Genomic DNA, 16,914 nt, shown 5'->3' with positions numbered 1-16,914 from the left:
CCCTGACCAACTAAACACTCGGTCAATTTTATTCTCAAGTTCCTACTGATCAATCACTTTTGTTGTTCAAAGAAACAAGTGAACAAGATTTATAAAAATCCACTTTATTGAAACCAAGATGCCCTAGAGAAAACAAAAGTAGCTCTTATTAATAATGCACACCCCAAGCTGAATGGATTGTTAGCATGAATGCGATCCCCTTCCCATTTCCAGGGCTCAAAAAAGTGACATCCAGTAAATTTTCCTTCTGGGCAAGTAGCTTTTCATTCTCACTTGTCCGATGAGCAACAGACAAGCCCTGATCTCCCTCCCTTTTTGTGTCCTACCCCCCCTGCCTACCTATTTCCATCCTTCTGACCTATCCCTTACCCCACCCCACCCCCTGTCCACCTCCCTTCTTCTCTTCCACCCAAAGGCCTCTCTTAGGTTCCCCATTTTACCACCTCCTCAATTTTAAGTTACAGTACTGTTCTTTTCAATACTCTAGGTTTGATCTCCAATTTTCCCACTGATAAAATATATTAATTTGCTAATAAATTATAGTTTTCTTCTGAGTTTTGTTTCAAAATACTCTTCTAAAATCTTGCAAACTTACTTTAACTCATGAACCAAAATGATTACGATGAAATCCAATAGGAAATCAAATAATTTCAGTTTTTAGTGGACAAAAATCTTGTACTAGAGTAATGTTAAGTAAATTAAAATCCTTCTTGCATTTTCTAAAACCTAAAGCTATAAATAATTGCCTGGAATAACACAAAAACGATTTCCTACAGGAACTCAAGAAAATAAATTTCAAAGTTCATAGAAATTGTGCAAATGCAAGTACAATTTCATCATCATTGTCATTTCACCAGTACTTTCAAGTGTTTCATATATGAACTTCAAAATTTGTTTTTGGCACTTGGTGTTGTTAGAAATGATTTCTTTTGAGAGAACAGAAGTTTGCAATATGATGCAGATAATCTCGATACAAAGTTTTTGTCCACTTGTTACTCAAACTTCTGGTGGATTCTTCCTTAAAACAAATTATGTATAACCACAATAAAATTCTGATTTTAGCCTCCCAAGACATTGTGATCCAATTAAAAAAATGTCCTGACACTACGAAGTCTTAAGTTACCCTGCCAACTTTTAAATTTCCAATTGCTTTTCCTCTTAACAACCAAAAATGCATATACCATCAATAAATAAAACAAGAAAAAATTCAACAAAAGAAAACTATTGTAAACTCTATTCAATTTGTTAAAACCACACTGATTCAACACAAAGAGGGTTATGCATCTTTGCATAACAACTATTATGGAATCTTTTTGTGATTAAAAGAAAGATCTCAGCCACTGGGGCACAAGAATGATACCCTGTGGAATAGAAACTTCCTTCTCCTCAAGAGGAAATCTCTACACAGGACAAACTTTGCCAACAACCAGTAGAAATTTTAGTTAATTTCCTCTAAGGATTGAAATCAGAGAATCTTGCAGAAAAATACGGAGGTTTCCCCTTGACTGCTTCATAGTGAGAAGAAAACGGATAAAATACCAAAATACCAAACATTAGCTCACTTCACTTCCTTCTTATAAGTTAACTCTGCCATAAACACTTGCAAATAACCAAGTGAGCTATTGTTTAATGGTTTGAAAAACAAAATACATTCCCAGACAATGAAATACACAATCTCTGCTCATGATCCTGACAAGGGCTGATGTTAGTCAGAACAACAAAACAATTTGTGAGTCACCGTGTTTACTGTTTTCTAAATATACCATTAAAATATGTTACTTTAGTTGCTACGGCTATCAAATGTAACTGTGTGTCAGTATCACTTTTCCACCCCCTGAGGATTGGATTATGCATCATTCTTTATTCAAAGAACATGGCAGCTTCACTTAGGACTTCCTTCAACTAAATTTCCATTTCTTTTGTAAATTTACCAAGCAGTTCAAAAGGAGATCTCTAGAGCACACTGCAACAGGATAGTCCTCTCATCAGGGGCCTAAGTGTGTACAGTAATAATGGACCTCTTGTGAATAAAGTAATTGATATGAGGGGACAATATTTCCACAGATACGGACAGTATGGATGACACAAAAAAGTTCCAATTTTAAAAACTTCGTGCCCTGTACACCTGAATGTTATTTACTTACAAACCTGAGAATCTGCAAAAAAAACTATCAACTTTGTCCCAATAAAATCACAATATGAGAAATGGTGGTTTTAAAACATTTGTACATACCTTGGAGTAAATTCTATGTAACCATGTTATGTATATTACATATCTTAACCAACAAATAAACCTTTGTACTGTACACATTGTACTTTGTAAAAATGTATCACCTTGTTAATAAGTATAAATTTTGCAACTAATTTCCTCTCTATTTTCATGTCATTTTAAAACAAAATAATTATTTATACACCAGTTAAAACCCTATACGTAATTGGAGAAACTTGCACCTTTACAGAAAATTTTTTATTACATCCTCAATGTAGATCCAGCTCTTCCCCAAAAAGGAACTAGGCACAGCAAATGTACTTGCTATCTTTCAACAACTCTGTTTGGAGGATACAAAGTTCTACAATACCAACATGGCCAGTGGGTTTGCAACAGCACTTGGCCAAGACAACCACAAGCTGCTACTGCATCAATTGCAGACAATCTGCAGAAGTTTTCAAGAAAACAAGCTGCTTGCAGAAAGGATCACTGCCAAACACACGCTGCACAGAAGTAGTCAAATTAGGCACATACCCAACACTAGCTATCTCCTGTTGAGTTTCATCCTGATTTTAACTTTTCCAGCGACATGGCAATCGGTGCAGCATCTTCTCTTTTGTTTGCTGGGTTTCTCTGTGCCTTTGACCTGCGAACTGCTGACCTCCACAACCACTTGACCTTTCTTTTGGTTTCATCATCATTTTCAGGTGCTGAAGAAGATTCACTTTCGGTGGTAGAATCTTGTCTCTTTCCAAACCAGCTCAATCTTTTTTTTGACTTCCCAGTTGGTGACTCAGATTGGGCACCATTCACAGCAGGTTCATCTTCTTCTAACTGTCCAGAAGATAGCACTAAGTGTTCTGGATGCTTGCCTGATGTTTTTGATTCTACTACATTTGTAGCACCATTCATAGCCTCTGCTCCTAACTGATGGCTTGGATGACTATCACTCTGATTAAAAGACACATCTTCTGTTTCTGGTGTAATATCCTGACTGCTACTGTAAAGATCATCACACTCTGGCCCAGCCAAGTTTTTTTTGGGGGTGGAAGGCTTGTTTTGATCATTAAGTAAACCTAAATTGCCAGTAGCAGTGGAGTACGTGGGAGGAAGATCTTCTTTGCTTTCTATCACTGTGTTGACTTCTGAAATTGTTTTCCAAGGACTTGCACTGGAAGAGATCTTTCTTCCTGAGCTGACTCCGGCCACATTAGCAACATTAACAAGAGCTTGTGCTATTGCAGAACCAGAGCGAGAACGTGTCCCATTGTCTTTCCCAATACCAAATGATGTCTGCGACATAATCTGAAATCCACACAGTGATTCTATTTGAGACCACCTTTGCTGCCTCTCCTCGAGCTCATTGGTAACTTCAGCAAGACCCGATCTATCAAAAAACAAAATACTAGAAGTAAGTTGTCTGATCTGAAATGTGGATTACATAACATATGACAAAAAATTGAGGTCATTATCTCATCCACCTACTCACTTTGGTGGGTTTGCCCAGCTGCTTTCAAGCTCTCTACTGACTGTTTTTTTTTTTTCTTTCTAGTTATTACAACTCTCATTATTTAAGGGCCCATTAACCGATTCATGTGTGCGCTCGCACGCGTTGCTAAGGAGGTGAAATTTCACTTCCGGTCACTTATGTCAGCCTGAGCGCGGAAAATAAAAACAACTCAAAAACTTGCAAATTCGCTCACATTTTAGACGTTTTTCTTTGTGTTTCGCAAAATGCAAAGTAAAAAAAGTACAAGCAAAGACAAAATAAGAGAAAGACAGAAAAACAAGAACAATAGAAAGAGAAAAACGAACTCCGTGTGGCTTTGTTTGATCTTACCAAAGTGCACTGGTAGTGTAAATTGCGCACGCGCTGATAGGGTAACTTTCAATAGATATCGGGCACACTTCCGGTTTCTTTAAATGCTAAAGGAAACGCGGTTTTTCATTAAATTCAGCCTTTTTCGACAAATTTCGATTAAAGCCAATGTTGGCAACATAGCTATGCATTCCTTTTTCGAAATCATGCTTTTTTCAGAAAATTACGAATTTTTCAATATTTTGAAATGCTCTCAAAATCTGACCTTTTAGAAATTAAACAAAATTGATGCATAGTGTAATGAGGATTTAAATTAAAATACTAAATCAATGAAAAAAATCCCGGGAAAGTAATTTGCCTGGGAGCCTTTGCATTTTTTCCGTATTAGTCTCGTGACCATGGGCATGGCCTGATGACGTCATCACTAGTGTTACTGATCAGGAAAAAGTTAAAACACATGAAATAACTCTGAACTAACTAAAAATGATGAGGTTATATGAGACTAAATTTTCCCTAGCAACAGCTCAAAAAGATCGGTTAATGGGCCCTTAAGATTTTATCAACCTCCCTGCTCCCCTGAATCCCAGTTTCTTCTTTAAATAATGAGGAAACCAGTAGTATTACCTTCTTCACAGAATTTTCTAGCCTGCTCATGGAAATTATTTAACACAAATTAAGGAAAATACAAGGACTTTTCAAAGGACTTTTCAAAGCCTAAGCATGGGGCAAACAGGACAACAATGTACCAGTTCTTGCTATGTGAAGTCACAAGGTACATGTAGATCATGTACAGACGTCTGATCAAAGAACATGAAAACAACAGATGATGATTATAGAAGAATCAAAGCTGTACCTTGCAGCGAGAATCTTCTGATCAACTTCGTCAATGGACAGATCATGAGCCAGGCGAAGAGATCCAATCAAGCTAGTTCTTTTCTTCTTGATTCTCTCGCACTAATTACAATGAAACAAAAGAGAACTCTACATTAAGTTACTATCTGTAACATTGATGCTGCAGAAACTCCTACACAAGTGCATCATAAAGAAGGCTACGAACACTGAGCTGACATGGCAGGCAGAGACAACAAAGGAACTTGCTTCCTGCATAATTATGATCTTTACACGACAATTGATGACCTTTGAATGTTTGAAACGGAACAACCACCTCCAGAGTAATCTTGTCACCATAAAAAGCTGATTAACTTCAATAATCTGACTTTTAATTTAACTTTAAAGTTCTAAATCCAAATCTCACTCACTCAATGTAACAAATTTCCATTGTGGACCAACTCTCAAGATATATGTCAGTGCAACCGATAATAGGCAAAGTGCTGAGTTCAACAATTTACAAACATAAAACTTCACACGGTTTTGAAAACAATTATCAACAGTAAAACACAGACAAACTCTGATTTCTTCTTTCAGAGAGGGCTGCTGTAACACAGGCTATTGTGTCCCTTATTGAGAACAAAATTCAACATATTCAGCTTCTGTTAAACATAATTTTCAACATTTTTTTGAACGTATTATATTCCAGACCATAATTTACAAATACTGCAAAACAATCTCAGAGGGAGACTTGAACATAAGAAAATTGACTGCATGCAGTAAAGCATCTGACTAGTCCGTATATGAGGACACAGGATCAAAACATACCGCTTCTTTTGCTTCCTTCATTTGTTTTAAAGCGACAGCTCTTTTATGATGAAAGTGCTTAGTTTCTTTATCAAATGTCATCTGAAGCCATTGTTTGAGAACTGATGGTGCCTTCCATGACTGGTACTCAAGCTCTTTTTCAGCCTTCCTTAATGCTCGGCGAACCTAAAGCAGTGTCACCAGAAAAAGTGTTAATATTGTCTCCAGTACTTTGTGTTACATTTTGCTTTTTTAGGGGGAAGGGGATGGGAGACCCAAGGGTCATTGACATTTCCATATATGAGCATTTAGACACCTTACTCAAGATAAATTACGATCTCCACACATGGGTATATACTGGTACTAGCAAATGTTTAGGGGAGACTGCAAATTAAAACGCTCTGGGGGTAAACAGCAATGGACTAGCATCTCTTCTCTCATCCATGAAGAGAAGCAACATTCCTAGTCTCCACACACCACAGACACAGATCAGAGTTAAGGCACCTAAACCAATAAGCCATCTCAATTCTTCTTATCCCCAAGACTGAAAAGATTTTATCCTTTAATCAGTAGTCTTTTGCAAATGCTCTGACTACTTCTTGTTTGTAGATATGTCTAGTGCAACTTTGTCATGCCCTCCCACGTGCCCAACCTGTGGGAGAGGATTCCATGCCCAGATTGGTACATCGTACCCGGTCATCCAGCAACTGAGGTCATGGTCATCTTTGACTCCGAAGGACAAACCTAACACTCCTAATGACATACCTGTGCCAACTCCTCTTCTGCAAGCTTCAGCTTTTGCATTTGTTCTTCTGTCCCTGTGCGATTTTCAGACAACAGCTGGGCTTCATTCTGTTAAATGAAGTCAGATTGCAAATCTCGATTTCGCTTTGATTTGATTTTTGGTCTACCGGAACAAATTTGCATAAAAACAAAAACTGGGTCCACAACATTTTTTATCATTTCCCTAGCTTCACCACTGACATTTTTCACCCTTTTCGCTTCATCAAAATGCCTTGCCTCTGTTTTGGTACTAATGTAAGAAGATAAACAAAATAACAGGAAAATACCAGGTGTGACATTTGACTGTTAGTATTTGTAGCTTAAACTATACGGATTTAGGGGGGAATTAAACTTAATTTGGCCTCACATGAAAGGGCTCAAAATGAGTTTTGGACAAAAACTTTGAGCCTGAACAATAAAATGTGTATTATGTGAGAGGATATTCTTCTGCTAGTAACACTCTTAATCAGCCAAGAATAGAATATTACATTTAATACCAGTCAAGTTTTTGGCTGATCAAGTCACCATTTCGGATGGACATTGTCTGTTGATCAGCCATTATTTTGAGCCTTGCCTCAGGATTCAGATTTATCAGATCAGTTTAGAATAGAATAATAGAATCAGTATAGAAACTTATTATCATCAAGTCTTTGCAGAACATTCAAGAACATTTCTTGGTTTGTATGAATACATGCAATAAGCAAGTTGGCTTTTAATAAAAAATACCTTTGATATCTGTATCTCTTCATTAAGCCTTGCTTCCAAATCAAGTTTCTCTGCAATAGCTATTTGATGATCATCTTCAGCTTTAGCCAACCTGAAAAAGCATCACACAGACACATTAATACTCATTATTGTTGCTGGGTGTGGTACTTCAGTCGTAAAGGATTACTGAATAGATAAGGTTTCTAAACTTTGACATGAAACTCCCTTCCATGGTTGTTATGTTGTGTGAATACAAGTTAGATAATTTGTTATTAACTCATCTGGTACCAGACATACTGTTGAACCTCTCTATTTCAAATCAGGTTAACTACCTCTAACCCCCTGCTTTCTCAAAAGGGAACCATTTTCCCATGGATATGCTTTTTCAGTTATTTACTACCAGCCATCTTATTCAAGATCAAAGGCTTGATAACTGTAGGTCCGGAACAGAATGTAGAGGTGGGGTATTTTATTCAGTGGTGATTTCTACTCAGCAAGATAAAGTCTGCCTCAGGCCAAATGGACTACACAGCCAGAGCTTGTCATGGTTTCTGTACAATTAAGTGACTAGGGGTATGTCTACCCCCTGGATGAGATGCTAGTCCACAGAAGGGTTACCCCCAGCATTAAATTCAATGGTGGAAAGAGGCACTGTGAGAGTATTAATTAAATTTAAGTGTCCTGCCCAAGAACACAACACAATGACCCTGGCCAGAGCTTGAAGAACCCAGAACGTTCCATCCAGAGGTCAGTATGCCAACCATTGGGCCAGTGCACCTCTACTTCCTGAAGGGGTTTCAAAAAGCATTACCTTGTCTGTAACTCCTGAAGACCATCCTCAGCCTGTTGCAGTATTTTCATGTCTTTCATCATGCGTTCCATCTGTTCTTTGGCTTTACGTTTCTGTAATACAGCCATCCAGCAACCAACCGTAGCAACCAGCACAGAGAATGCTACAACGACATCCTTCAGTAGACTGTGCCCTGAAACTGAGGAATTATGTGTAACAGACTTCATTTGTACATGTCATTAATCCCACATAAAAAGGTAAAGTCTGTTTCAATCCTAGGGAATCAGTCGGTGGCACGAGGCAAATGGGGACTAGTATTGCTACGACCCCCTTTATGGGAGGCAATAGTCAGTCACAGGTTAACATGGCATTTTGATAAGTTTCCCAGCAATATTTATTAGTACCATTCAGGGTGAAGACAGACACAGTGAAACGCAAGTGTCAATCACAAGAACAGAGCTGAGGATTGTACTGTTAAACTATTTTCTTATTAATGTCCCTAGTATTAACTTGGACCCTGCATTTCCTTGACCCCTGCAGTTTATTTGAGCAGTGTATGTGTTTATCAAACAGGCTTTAAATTCAACTCAATATTTTTCCGGCATATGTTTAGCCATTGCTTAGCTTAAATTATTCCATTAATTTTAGAACTCAAATAACTGCTGGAGGGACTTGTTTCATCACTTACATGTATTTGCCACTGGTTAACATGTGAGACCACTAAAGAGTGAGCAACATCTTTCTGTCTTACATTTGTTACAAGTACATGTAAATCATTTTATCATTTTGTTTGAATTCACAAATCGTTTCCAATAGCACTGTGTACAGATCTTTTTCAAAGTTACATACAGTGTATCATTACCACTGAGTCTCTTTTTTAAACTACCACCTGCAGAATTCCTGAATGAAATTGGCTCATCTCCAGAATTGAAAAGAAAAATGTTGCAACAAATTACATGTACTGTACATACATAAACCAAAACAGAAAAAAAAGATCTGCCTGAAAATATTTACCAGAAAATAAGAAAGAAAACAATTATGCTTAGAAACTGCTCTAAGTTATTAAACAACACAAAAACCGCTGCACAGATCTATTTAAAGAAAATTATAACCCCACCCTTTAGCCGCCTTCTATCTAATGGCTTTGATAATCTTGACGATGAAAACCTTTCCACAAAGTATTTAAAATGATTACTTTCCACAGCAGAATATCTTAAGATTCAAAAAGGCAATAGCCATGATCAATTTATGGGAGATCAAACTCCAAATTTTAAAGCATGTTGCTTAAAATTGTGAACTCTGTAGAAAGCAAAATACAGATTTAAGTGCACCTACCAAATGGTGGTCCAAAAAGAACAATATCCATGGCACGTAAGCCGATCTTCTTGCGATGTTTTGGATCCTTTATTCCCAGTTCATTCTGCAGTAAACCATTCTCCTCTACTGCCAGTCTGCACATCACAAAATGAGAAGTTAGTCAGCTTCACTTAATTTATAGTACAACAGAAGCCAAACTTAACCCAAATATGGAACACAGCTACACCTTATAAGTGTGACTTTGTACTTTTATTGCAACATTAATGCATAAATACAGCAACTGTCCACTACAAAAATTAGCACAAAAGTATGCACTCATTTCCTTTTTTTGATAAAGATCCTTCAAAAGTTTGAGTCAGTCCTTTCAGGAAAACTCTTAAAAAATGAAAGAAAATGATTCAACATGGGAAGATGCCATTTTGTAGACTAATCCAAGGTTTCTCATAACAGGATCACAGTAACAAAATGTATTGACAATTGAAAATTTAACCACATTTATAACAAACCACCTGTTGATTGTTGATTTCATCATAAGCTGTGCTATGCTCTTTGCATTCATTAATGTAACACTGAGTGTACTCATTCCATATACCCATATTCACAGCATTTTTGAAATTCACGGAATTCCAGATGAAGCTTCCAGCTAATGATTTATTTAAAGAAGCTTATAACAAACTATGGTACCTCAAACTTGATGTGCAATAAATCATTGAAAATTTAAACAGCTTTTTAACTAATACTATACCACAGCCGTAAGAAGTATCAATAAGGTTACAAATTTTACTGTGCACCTATAATTTTGTTTATGCCATCAAAATAACAAAATTTGAACTTTAACTCTGTAAAGCAGTTTTTTTAACATCAGTATGTAATATAAAAAGTAACAAAGCTCAAGGAAATTTTGACAACCTAATGCTTTAAAAAATACAATGATTTGACTGAGGATGTTCCCTGGATGGAACAAAACCCTGTAATCTCACTCTTTTGAATCAATACACAGTTAGGCCTCCAAATGTGAAACTGAACATACATGTACAAAGAACATCATATTTCTGTTGTGCACTTGTTTTGGCTGCTATGTTGGTTGGTGTACAAAGAGCTAACACACAAAAATGGCTGACATTGTCAGACAAAATGTATTTAAGGTCTCTTATTTGCAAAGTTACAGTATCTTTGTCAGTAACTTTAACATGAACATTTACCTCCTATCCTCAACATTTTACCCTGTTGTTTTATCTGATCTATCTTAAAATTTCTCCTAACTTCAGTTGTAGCTTTTATTATTTTGTTTTGAAAGCAAAACAAAAACTGAAAATGCCACTGACTGTGATTTTCTATTCATAACTGTGGCAGAGAACAATTTTAAAGAAATATTCTAGAACAAAAATCCTAAGTGATCCATATCATATCTTTTGAATAAGTTGCAATATGGTATGCCTAAATTAAAGAAAGCCTGTAAGTTATAAATTCAAACACCATTAACATTTAATTAGCATCAGCACCAGATGCAAGGTCAGCCACAACATAATCTTTAACACTAAAATCTAAATGTACATCATGTAATTCAGTGTGTATTAATTTATACAGAGAAAAACTGTGACATAATGACATCCTTTCAGAGTATTATCAATGTAGGAAAACAACAACTGCTGAACTAGAACAAAAAACAATAAAGTCCTAAACAAGAAAGATGTCTTTCAATTTAAATATGACCATGTATGTGGAACCCATTAACTATCACTTGTTGGTAGTGAACGTCTTGTTGAGTCTACTACATAGTTTGCATTTCGTATGTTAGATGCAAATCTGGGGAAAGTTTGTTTACATTTAATCCAAACGATGCTCGTTTATGCGGGTTCCTCTGGTTTCTGCCTTGTATGTGTATCTTAATCATCAGGTACACTGTAAATATCGTTTTTATCCTTTTGTTCTGGTATTTCCTTTGCTGTATGCTGCTATTTCCATTCTTAATGTAGCATGATCATTTCTATTATTTTTGTCCTAGAAACTGCATAAATATAAGCTGTTAAGATTTACTTTACATTAAACATAATATTGCTGTTGTGTTTGCTACAATGAAGGTACTGGACACATACAGCAAAGAAGTTCAACAAAAAATAATTCACAAAATTGCCCAAAAATGTCAGTGTTTTTATTTACTAAAGAACAAATTGAAGTTTACAGAACTCCAACCATAAACAATTTACTGGATGGTGGTGGACAGTTGATCTATAAATTATTTAAACAGTGTGCAAAAAAAGTCCTGTTCGAGAGTCCAGGACTAGTAGATTTTCCAGAAGGGGCTTGTGGATTCTGTCCCTCACTTGCCTAATGGGCAAGTGAAGAAATGAAGAAAGGTTGGTGCAAGATTATGTGTAAAGATCAACAAAGAAACAAAGGTGACTTCTTCTGTTCTTATAATTTTCATTTGCATTTGCACATCAATGTTTTAATGTAGCAGCACACAAATTATGTGGGACATTATTCCTACTGTGATGTGACTATGGATTTTTAAGTATAGTAATTATAATAATTTTAATTATTTTAATGTCCATTACCGTGGTATAACTGATCCATTGATTCCTGCAGTACTGAAGATGTCAGCATATTGTGGAAGACGAACTGAATTTGTTAGCCAGTCAATGACTTCTGCATTTGTCCATTTGTGAACTGTAATTATAATAACACAAAATGTACTAAGTAAGTAATTTAATGCATAATATTAAACCTGGTTCACACTAGCAACATAACAACAACTAGACAACAAGGACAAACATGCAACAACATAGAGAAGAGTTCAGTTTTCTCCCGTCATTGTTAGTCTTAAAACATTATTTTATATTCCCTCTATGTTGCTATAATGTTGTCTTGTTAACAACTGTGACATAAAAAAAAACAATGTGAAGTGTTTTTTTCCTTTACAAGACCTTGCTGTTGTTTTGTCATTATGTCACTAGTGAGAACCAGGCCTTGAACATATAATGATGATTATGGTTGGAAAATCAGGGCTTCACAGGACAGTGTCACATTCCAAGGCAAGAAACATGGTTTGCATTTTGCAACAAATTTATTTAGAGAATTATAATTGGAAAGTCAAATGAATGCAATTACAGTTACTATTACAAGAATGCTTCAGTGTAATAAAGAGCTTACAGTAAGTACAGTTGTTTTTAAGCACAGATGTCAGTTGGAAGTTTATGGTCTTGTTTCTGATGCATTTCTCATTGACTCTTCCCCCACCAAAATTTTTATTGAATAGCTCTTGTTTTTATTAGCATAATCTTATTTACAAGCTGAAATTTTTAACAAAAGGTCATTAATTAATACAGGCCAAAGAAAAAAAAAAACAATTATATGACTTCAGCTTTACATCTGCCTCTCAAAAACAACTGTGCTTTTAAAAGTTCCTTATTATTTATTAATACTGAAGCTAATCCTGACCATCACTCTGTATCCAGCTTTGCCAAAGTTCATCCACAGAGATCAAGTCATCATTTCCATGGAAGTGTGAGTGTCGTTCCTCATCAGTAACTTGTAGTTCATCTCGCATAAACTAATGATCAGAATTTAAAAAAAATCAAGAATCTTAGTATTACAACAACAATACTTTTCACATTAATAAGTTTATCCGAGGTGGAAGAAAGAAGCCAATAATAAGCAATTTCCACATTGCTTTGAGTGTCTCTGTGTCAAAAACAAGTCCTAGCGCAAAACCATTCATATGAAAATGCCTTTCCCTTACAGGTTCATTTTCATGCAAATCAAACTCATTTTCATATGAAACGACTCGTTTTGAAACAGAGGCACAAGGTAACTTGGAAATGGCCTATTACGTAGCATGTATATGTGATGATCATGCATTTGTGAGACAGTACAGCAACCTAATGGTTATTGTTCTAGCTGTATTGAGAACCAAAGGTCCAGCTGTGAGCCTTGCCCTATAGTGTCTTTGTGTTGTCTTCTTGTGCAAGGCACCTCACTCTCACAGTCCTGCCACTCTCCCCCCAGGTGTTAACATATAAGTGAATACTTGGAAATTAAAAACACAACTCGTGAGTGATTTACATAGTGGGTGATTACTGTATCTGTTACTATCACTTTGCTAGCTCCGTGAGTGGGTAAGATGAACCAAATCCTGTGCTGTGGTTGGCTACCTGAGTGGGCAAGATGGTGCTATCTTGCCCGTTTGGGATTTCCCATTGTGTCCCGAAAGAAAAGTCTTCTTTATCCATGTAATAGATCCTTTATTGACCAAGCTTGTTTGGTCAAGATAGCTGGATATTGACCTCATTCTTTTTTGCGTGTTTATGGACCTTTACTCTGTCTATAAACACACAAAAAAGAACTTGGCCAATATCCAGCCATCTTGACCTCACGCTTGGTCAATAAACCATATTTCCTTATTCCTATCCAGGGGACAGATGACTAAATACTCCCTCAGAACCTGGAATAAAACACGCTCCAGAAAAACCAACATGGAACTTAAACTTATAGTCTTTCATCCAAGGTCTCCAACATAGAACTGGTTCACTTGGTGAATCATATAATTATATGAAATGTGTTATTAACCTAACCAAAATAATATCTTTAAATAGTGAAGTCAAAGAGTGTTTTCACTTGATTGTTAATTTAAGTAATTTGCATTTGCTTTATATAACTACGTTCAGCAACTGGCTTTAAAACTCACATGTTTTTATCATCAGAATTAAAACAAAAAAAACAGTCATGACTCTGTCGCACATTTTCCTACAACTTGCATCAGCTACACATATTTGCTGGAAGTTTTCATTGGTTCAATGGATTGCTCATTGAGATTGCCCAGAGAGATTACTTTTTAATTTTGGTTTCAAGACTCTCAGCTGAACATTGCTCTATCCCAGCCTTCCCTTTCTTACTCATGAGATTTGCTCTCGGCACTCACCTCATTTGATTCACTCAAGTCAACCTTTCCATTCCTATCATCATCCAAATGAAAGTGTATTTTGGTGATTGCTTCAAGGTTCAACTTTTCCCTTTCTGTCAAATTTTCCAAACCTAAAACAAAAATCATACATTCAAGAAATGACTCACTTACATTGTATAATATAAGAAAAAGAAACAAATAATCAAAATTTGCTGGAATTGGGTAAATTATTAACATAATATAAATATAATTCTTTATTATATGGCTAACTCTGTCAGCAGGCAGGATGAACCAAATCCAGCATTGTGATTGGTTACTTGAGCAAGCAAGCTGTCGCTAGGATCCTCAGCTGTGTCCCATAAGAAAATAGTGTTCTTTTCCCATATAATAAATCCTCTTTTGACAAAGCTTGTTTGGTCAACATGGCTTGATGTTGTCCCCATTCTTTTTTGCATCATTACAGGCTTGACTCCATCTCAGTCCATAAACATGCAAAAAAAGAACTTGGCCAATATCCAGTCATCTTGACTCATGCTTGGTCAATAGAGTGGTTTTACTTAACCCGTGAAATAGATAGTGGAATTGTACACGCCACAACTTTGTATTAGTTCCTACTATCCCCCTACAGTTAGTAATTCTTTTGTTTTCTAGTCTTTGTCTTTGTATACCACGCACTAATACTAATTAGCAGAAAGTACTACACACTAACAAGTAGTTTCTGTTTCACGGGGTCAGTAAAATCACTCTAAAACCATATGTGTGCATTATTATTGACACTGAATGTCATGATGTTGTGATGTTTTCTATTCACATCACAACAATGCAAAATGTTAATATATAATAGCTGTTGACATTACAAATGTCAAAATAGTAGTTAGCCTTTTAAATTAATTCATAGTGTATATTGTTATTATTTTTTTCCTTAAACATCTCACGGGTCCAGAATCCTGAATCCTTAATTGGCTTAATATTATGCCAGGTACTTTTTCATGATACGGAGCCTGGGTTACGGAACACATATATACTCTTGTTAGAAACTTTAGGTTTTGGTTCACATTAATCTATGTAGGCTATGTAAAATGAAAAAAAAAAACACAACTCAGCAGTAAAAAGACATCAATTCAGTAATGAAAGCTATCAGCACAAAAAAAAACTGTTTTCCTTGCTCTTGCAATACCATATGATACAATACTTTATTTAACTTAACGCTGCCATTTAAATGGCTTCACTCAACATATTTTTCCAATTTCAAAATCTTTTGCTATTAGGTTTGGCATTTCCTGACTTAGGTTGGTCCACATCAAGAAAAATTTGTCCCTCAGAATTGACCTCGGCAACGTGTTTCTTGAAATGGTCCTCCCACTGACAAATAACAGTTTTATACCCATGCAGCAGAGACAAAGTTAAATACATCCAGTTTACAACCTTTAGTCAGCCTAACATGTTTAATTATTTATTAACAACATCAGGAAAAACCAAGCCCAGAATACTAACAAGCCTCTTTTTGTATCTGCAATTTGCAATCGCAATTAATATTATGCCCTGAAATGTCTGCCCCCTACATTATTTAAATTTCCCAGCTTGACATGAAATAACAAGAGGAAAAAATAAACAAAGTTATCTGCAAGGGAAACAAAGATTGCTGTAATTATGCAAATTACAATAAGCTTAAGTTTCCTTAGCAATTCATAAAATGCAAATGACAATAAGCTTATTTTGGTACAAAAGGAATCTCTAGAGATTTCATAAAAAAGCTGTAAGCAATTTGTTTTTCCCTTAGTACTTATGCTCTATATTACTATGTTAGAAATATAGGATTTAGGATTTAGGCTTAAGATGAATCAAACTTAAAGCTTTCTATAAACACGGCTAAACAAGTTTGTGTGGCAGAAAAGTCATCTGTCCAATTAAAATTCTACAAGTAAGGCTGGCGGCGGTACATCTTTACACTCTAATGTATATAGAAGTTTCTTTTGCGAATCAAATGCTGTCTCGACAGCTATTTTGATACATAAAAAAACAGAAAAGCCGGAGGTAAGAAAAGTGAAACTTAAGACATAAATCAACATCAAAATTCCTTCATAGCAAGTTAATGTTGCTAGAGAGATCCCGTTACAATCTGAGATGGTCTAAAGCTTGCATGTATACAGTCACCTTCAAGCACACATAAACAGCCATTACTTACTTAAATACGCGAATTAGCAGCTTCGGTCGATGGATTAAAAAGGGGTTTTTGCAGTTTCTGCACATGATATTTAAGCTTACTAGTAAACTCGACCAAAACTGGCCGAGCTGTTCAAGACTGCAAACAGGAACAGAGCTTTGCGGCTTACCAGTGTTCGTTTGACCGCGACCCGTCTTGGAAATTCCACTCGTCAAGAAAACAACCAATAACAGTTTGATAAGGCATGATATCAGTGTCATCCTGTCTGTGGTAAACGTAAACCTCCTGATAAAAATTTGGTGCCGAAAGGCCGCTGTGGGTCAACTTGATTCCACCATGTTTGCGCTGACTCGTTTTGATGACTCCTGAGTCCTTGTACATTTCGCATGACATCTCGGATGCGGAGGAATGACACGAAAATCTTCGTAAATATTCGGAAATTTTCGGAAAATTTTACTTTTCTAACTCCCTGGCTCAGCTCAGAAATAACTTCCATTTACAACATCAAAATTTCAGTAACTCAAAATTTTACTCTAAGCCACTCAAGCCAAATTACGTTAGCAAACATCCCTTTAAGCCTGGCTATAAG

General features: G+C 36.1%; 1 protein-coding gene across 3 annotated transcripts; it reads right to left on the bottom strand.

Annotated features, from left to right (window-relative positions):
* Positions 1-88: 88 nt before the first annotated feature.
* Positions 89-16,897, bottom strand: LOC110043458 (stromal interaction molecule 1-like). Of its 3 annotated transcripts, none has more exons than XM_089273087.1 (11): positions 16,495-16,897; positions 14,180-14,292; positions 12,700-12,811; positions 11,817-11,928; positions 9,277-9,392; positions 7,963-8,140; positions 7,173-7,263; positions 6,429-6,515; positions 5,685-5,849; positions 4,882-4,982; positions 89-3,596 (listed from the first exon to the last, which is right to left on the bottom strand). In XM_089273087.1, the coding sequence occupies exons 1-11, from the start codon at positions 16,583-16,585 to the stop codon at positions 2,771-2,773; spliced, it is 1,992 nt and encodes a 663-aa protein (XP_089129213.1). In that variant the 5' UTR covers positions 16,586-16,897; the 3' UTR covers positions 89-2,770. The 3 variants fall into 3 exon arrangements, with proteins under 3 accessions (XP_089129213.1, XP_089129214.1, XP_020604563.2); XM_089273088.1 differs by lacking the exon at positions 16,495-16,897 and adding an exon at positions 16,347-16,486; XM_020748904.2 differs by lacking the exon at positions 16,495-16,897 and having other exon boundaries at positions 14,180-14,413.
* Positions 16,898-16,914: the final 17 nt, after the last annotated feature.

The sequence above is a fragment of the Orbicella faveolata genome, unplaced genomic scaffold (assembly GCF_042242905.1).
Source record: "Orbicella faveolata isolate gen_17 unplaced genomic scaffold, um_ofav_v1 contig_35, whole genome shotgun sequence".
NCBI lineage: Eukaryota > Metazoa > Cnidaria > Anthozoa > Scleractinia > Merulinidae > Orbicella > Orbicella faveolata.
This window is presented reverse-complemented; position numbering and strand designations above follow the sequence as displayed.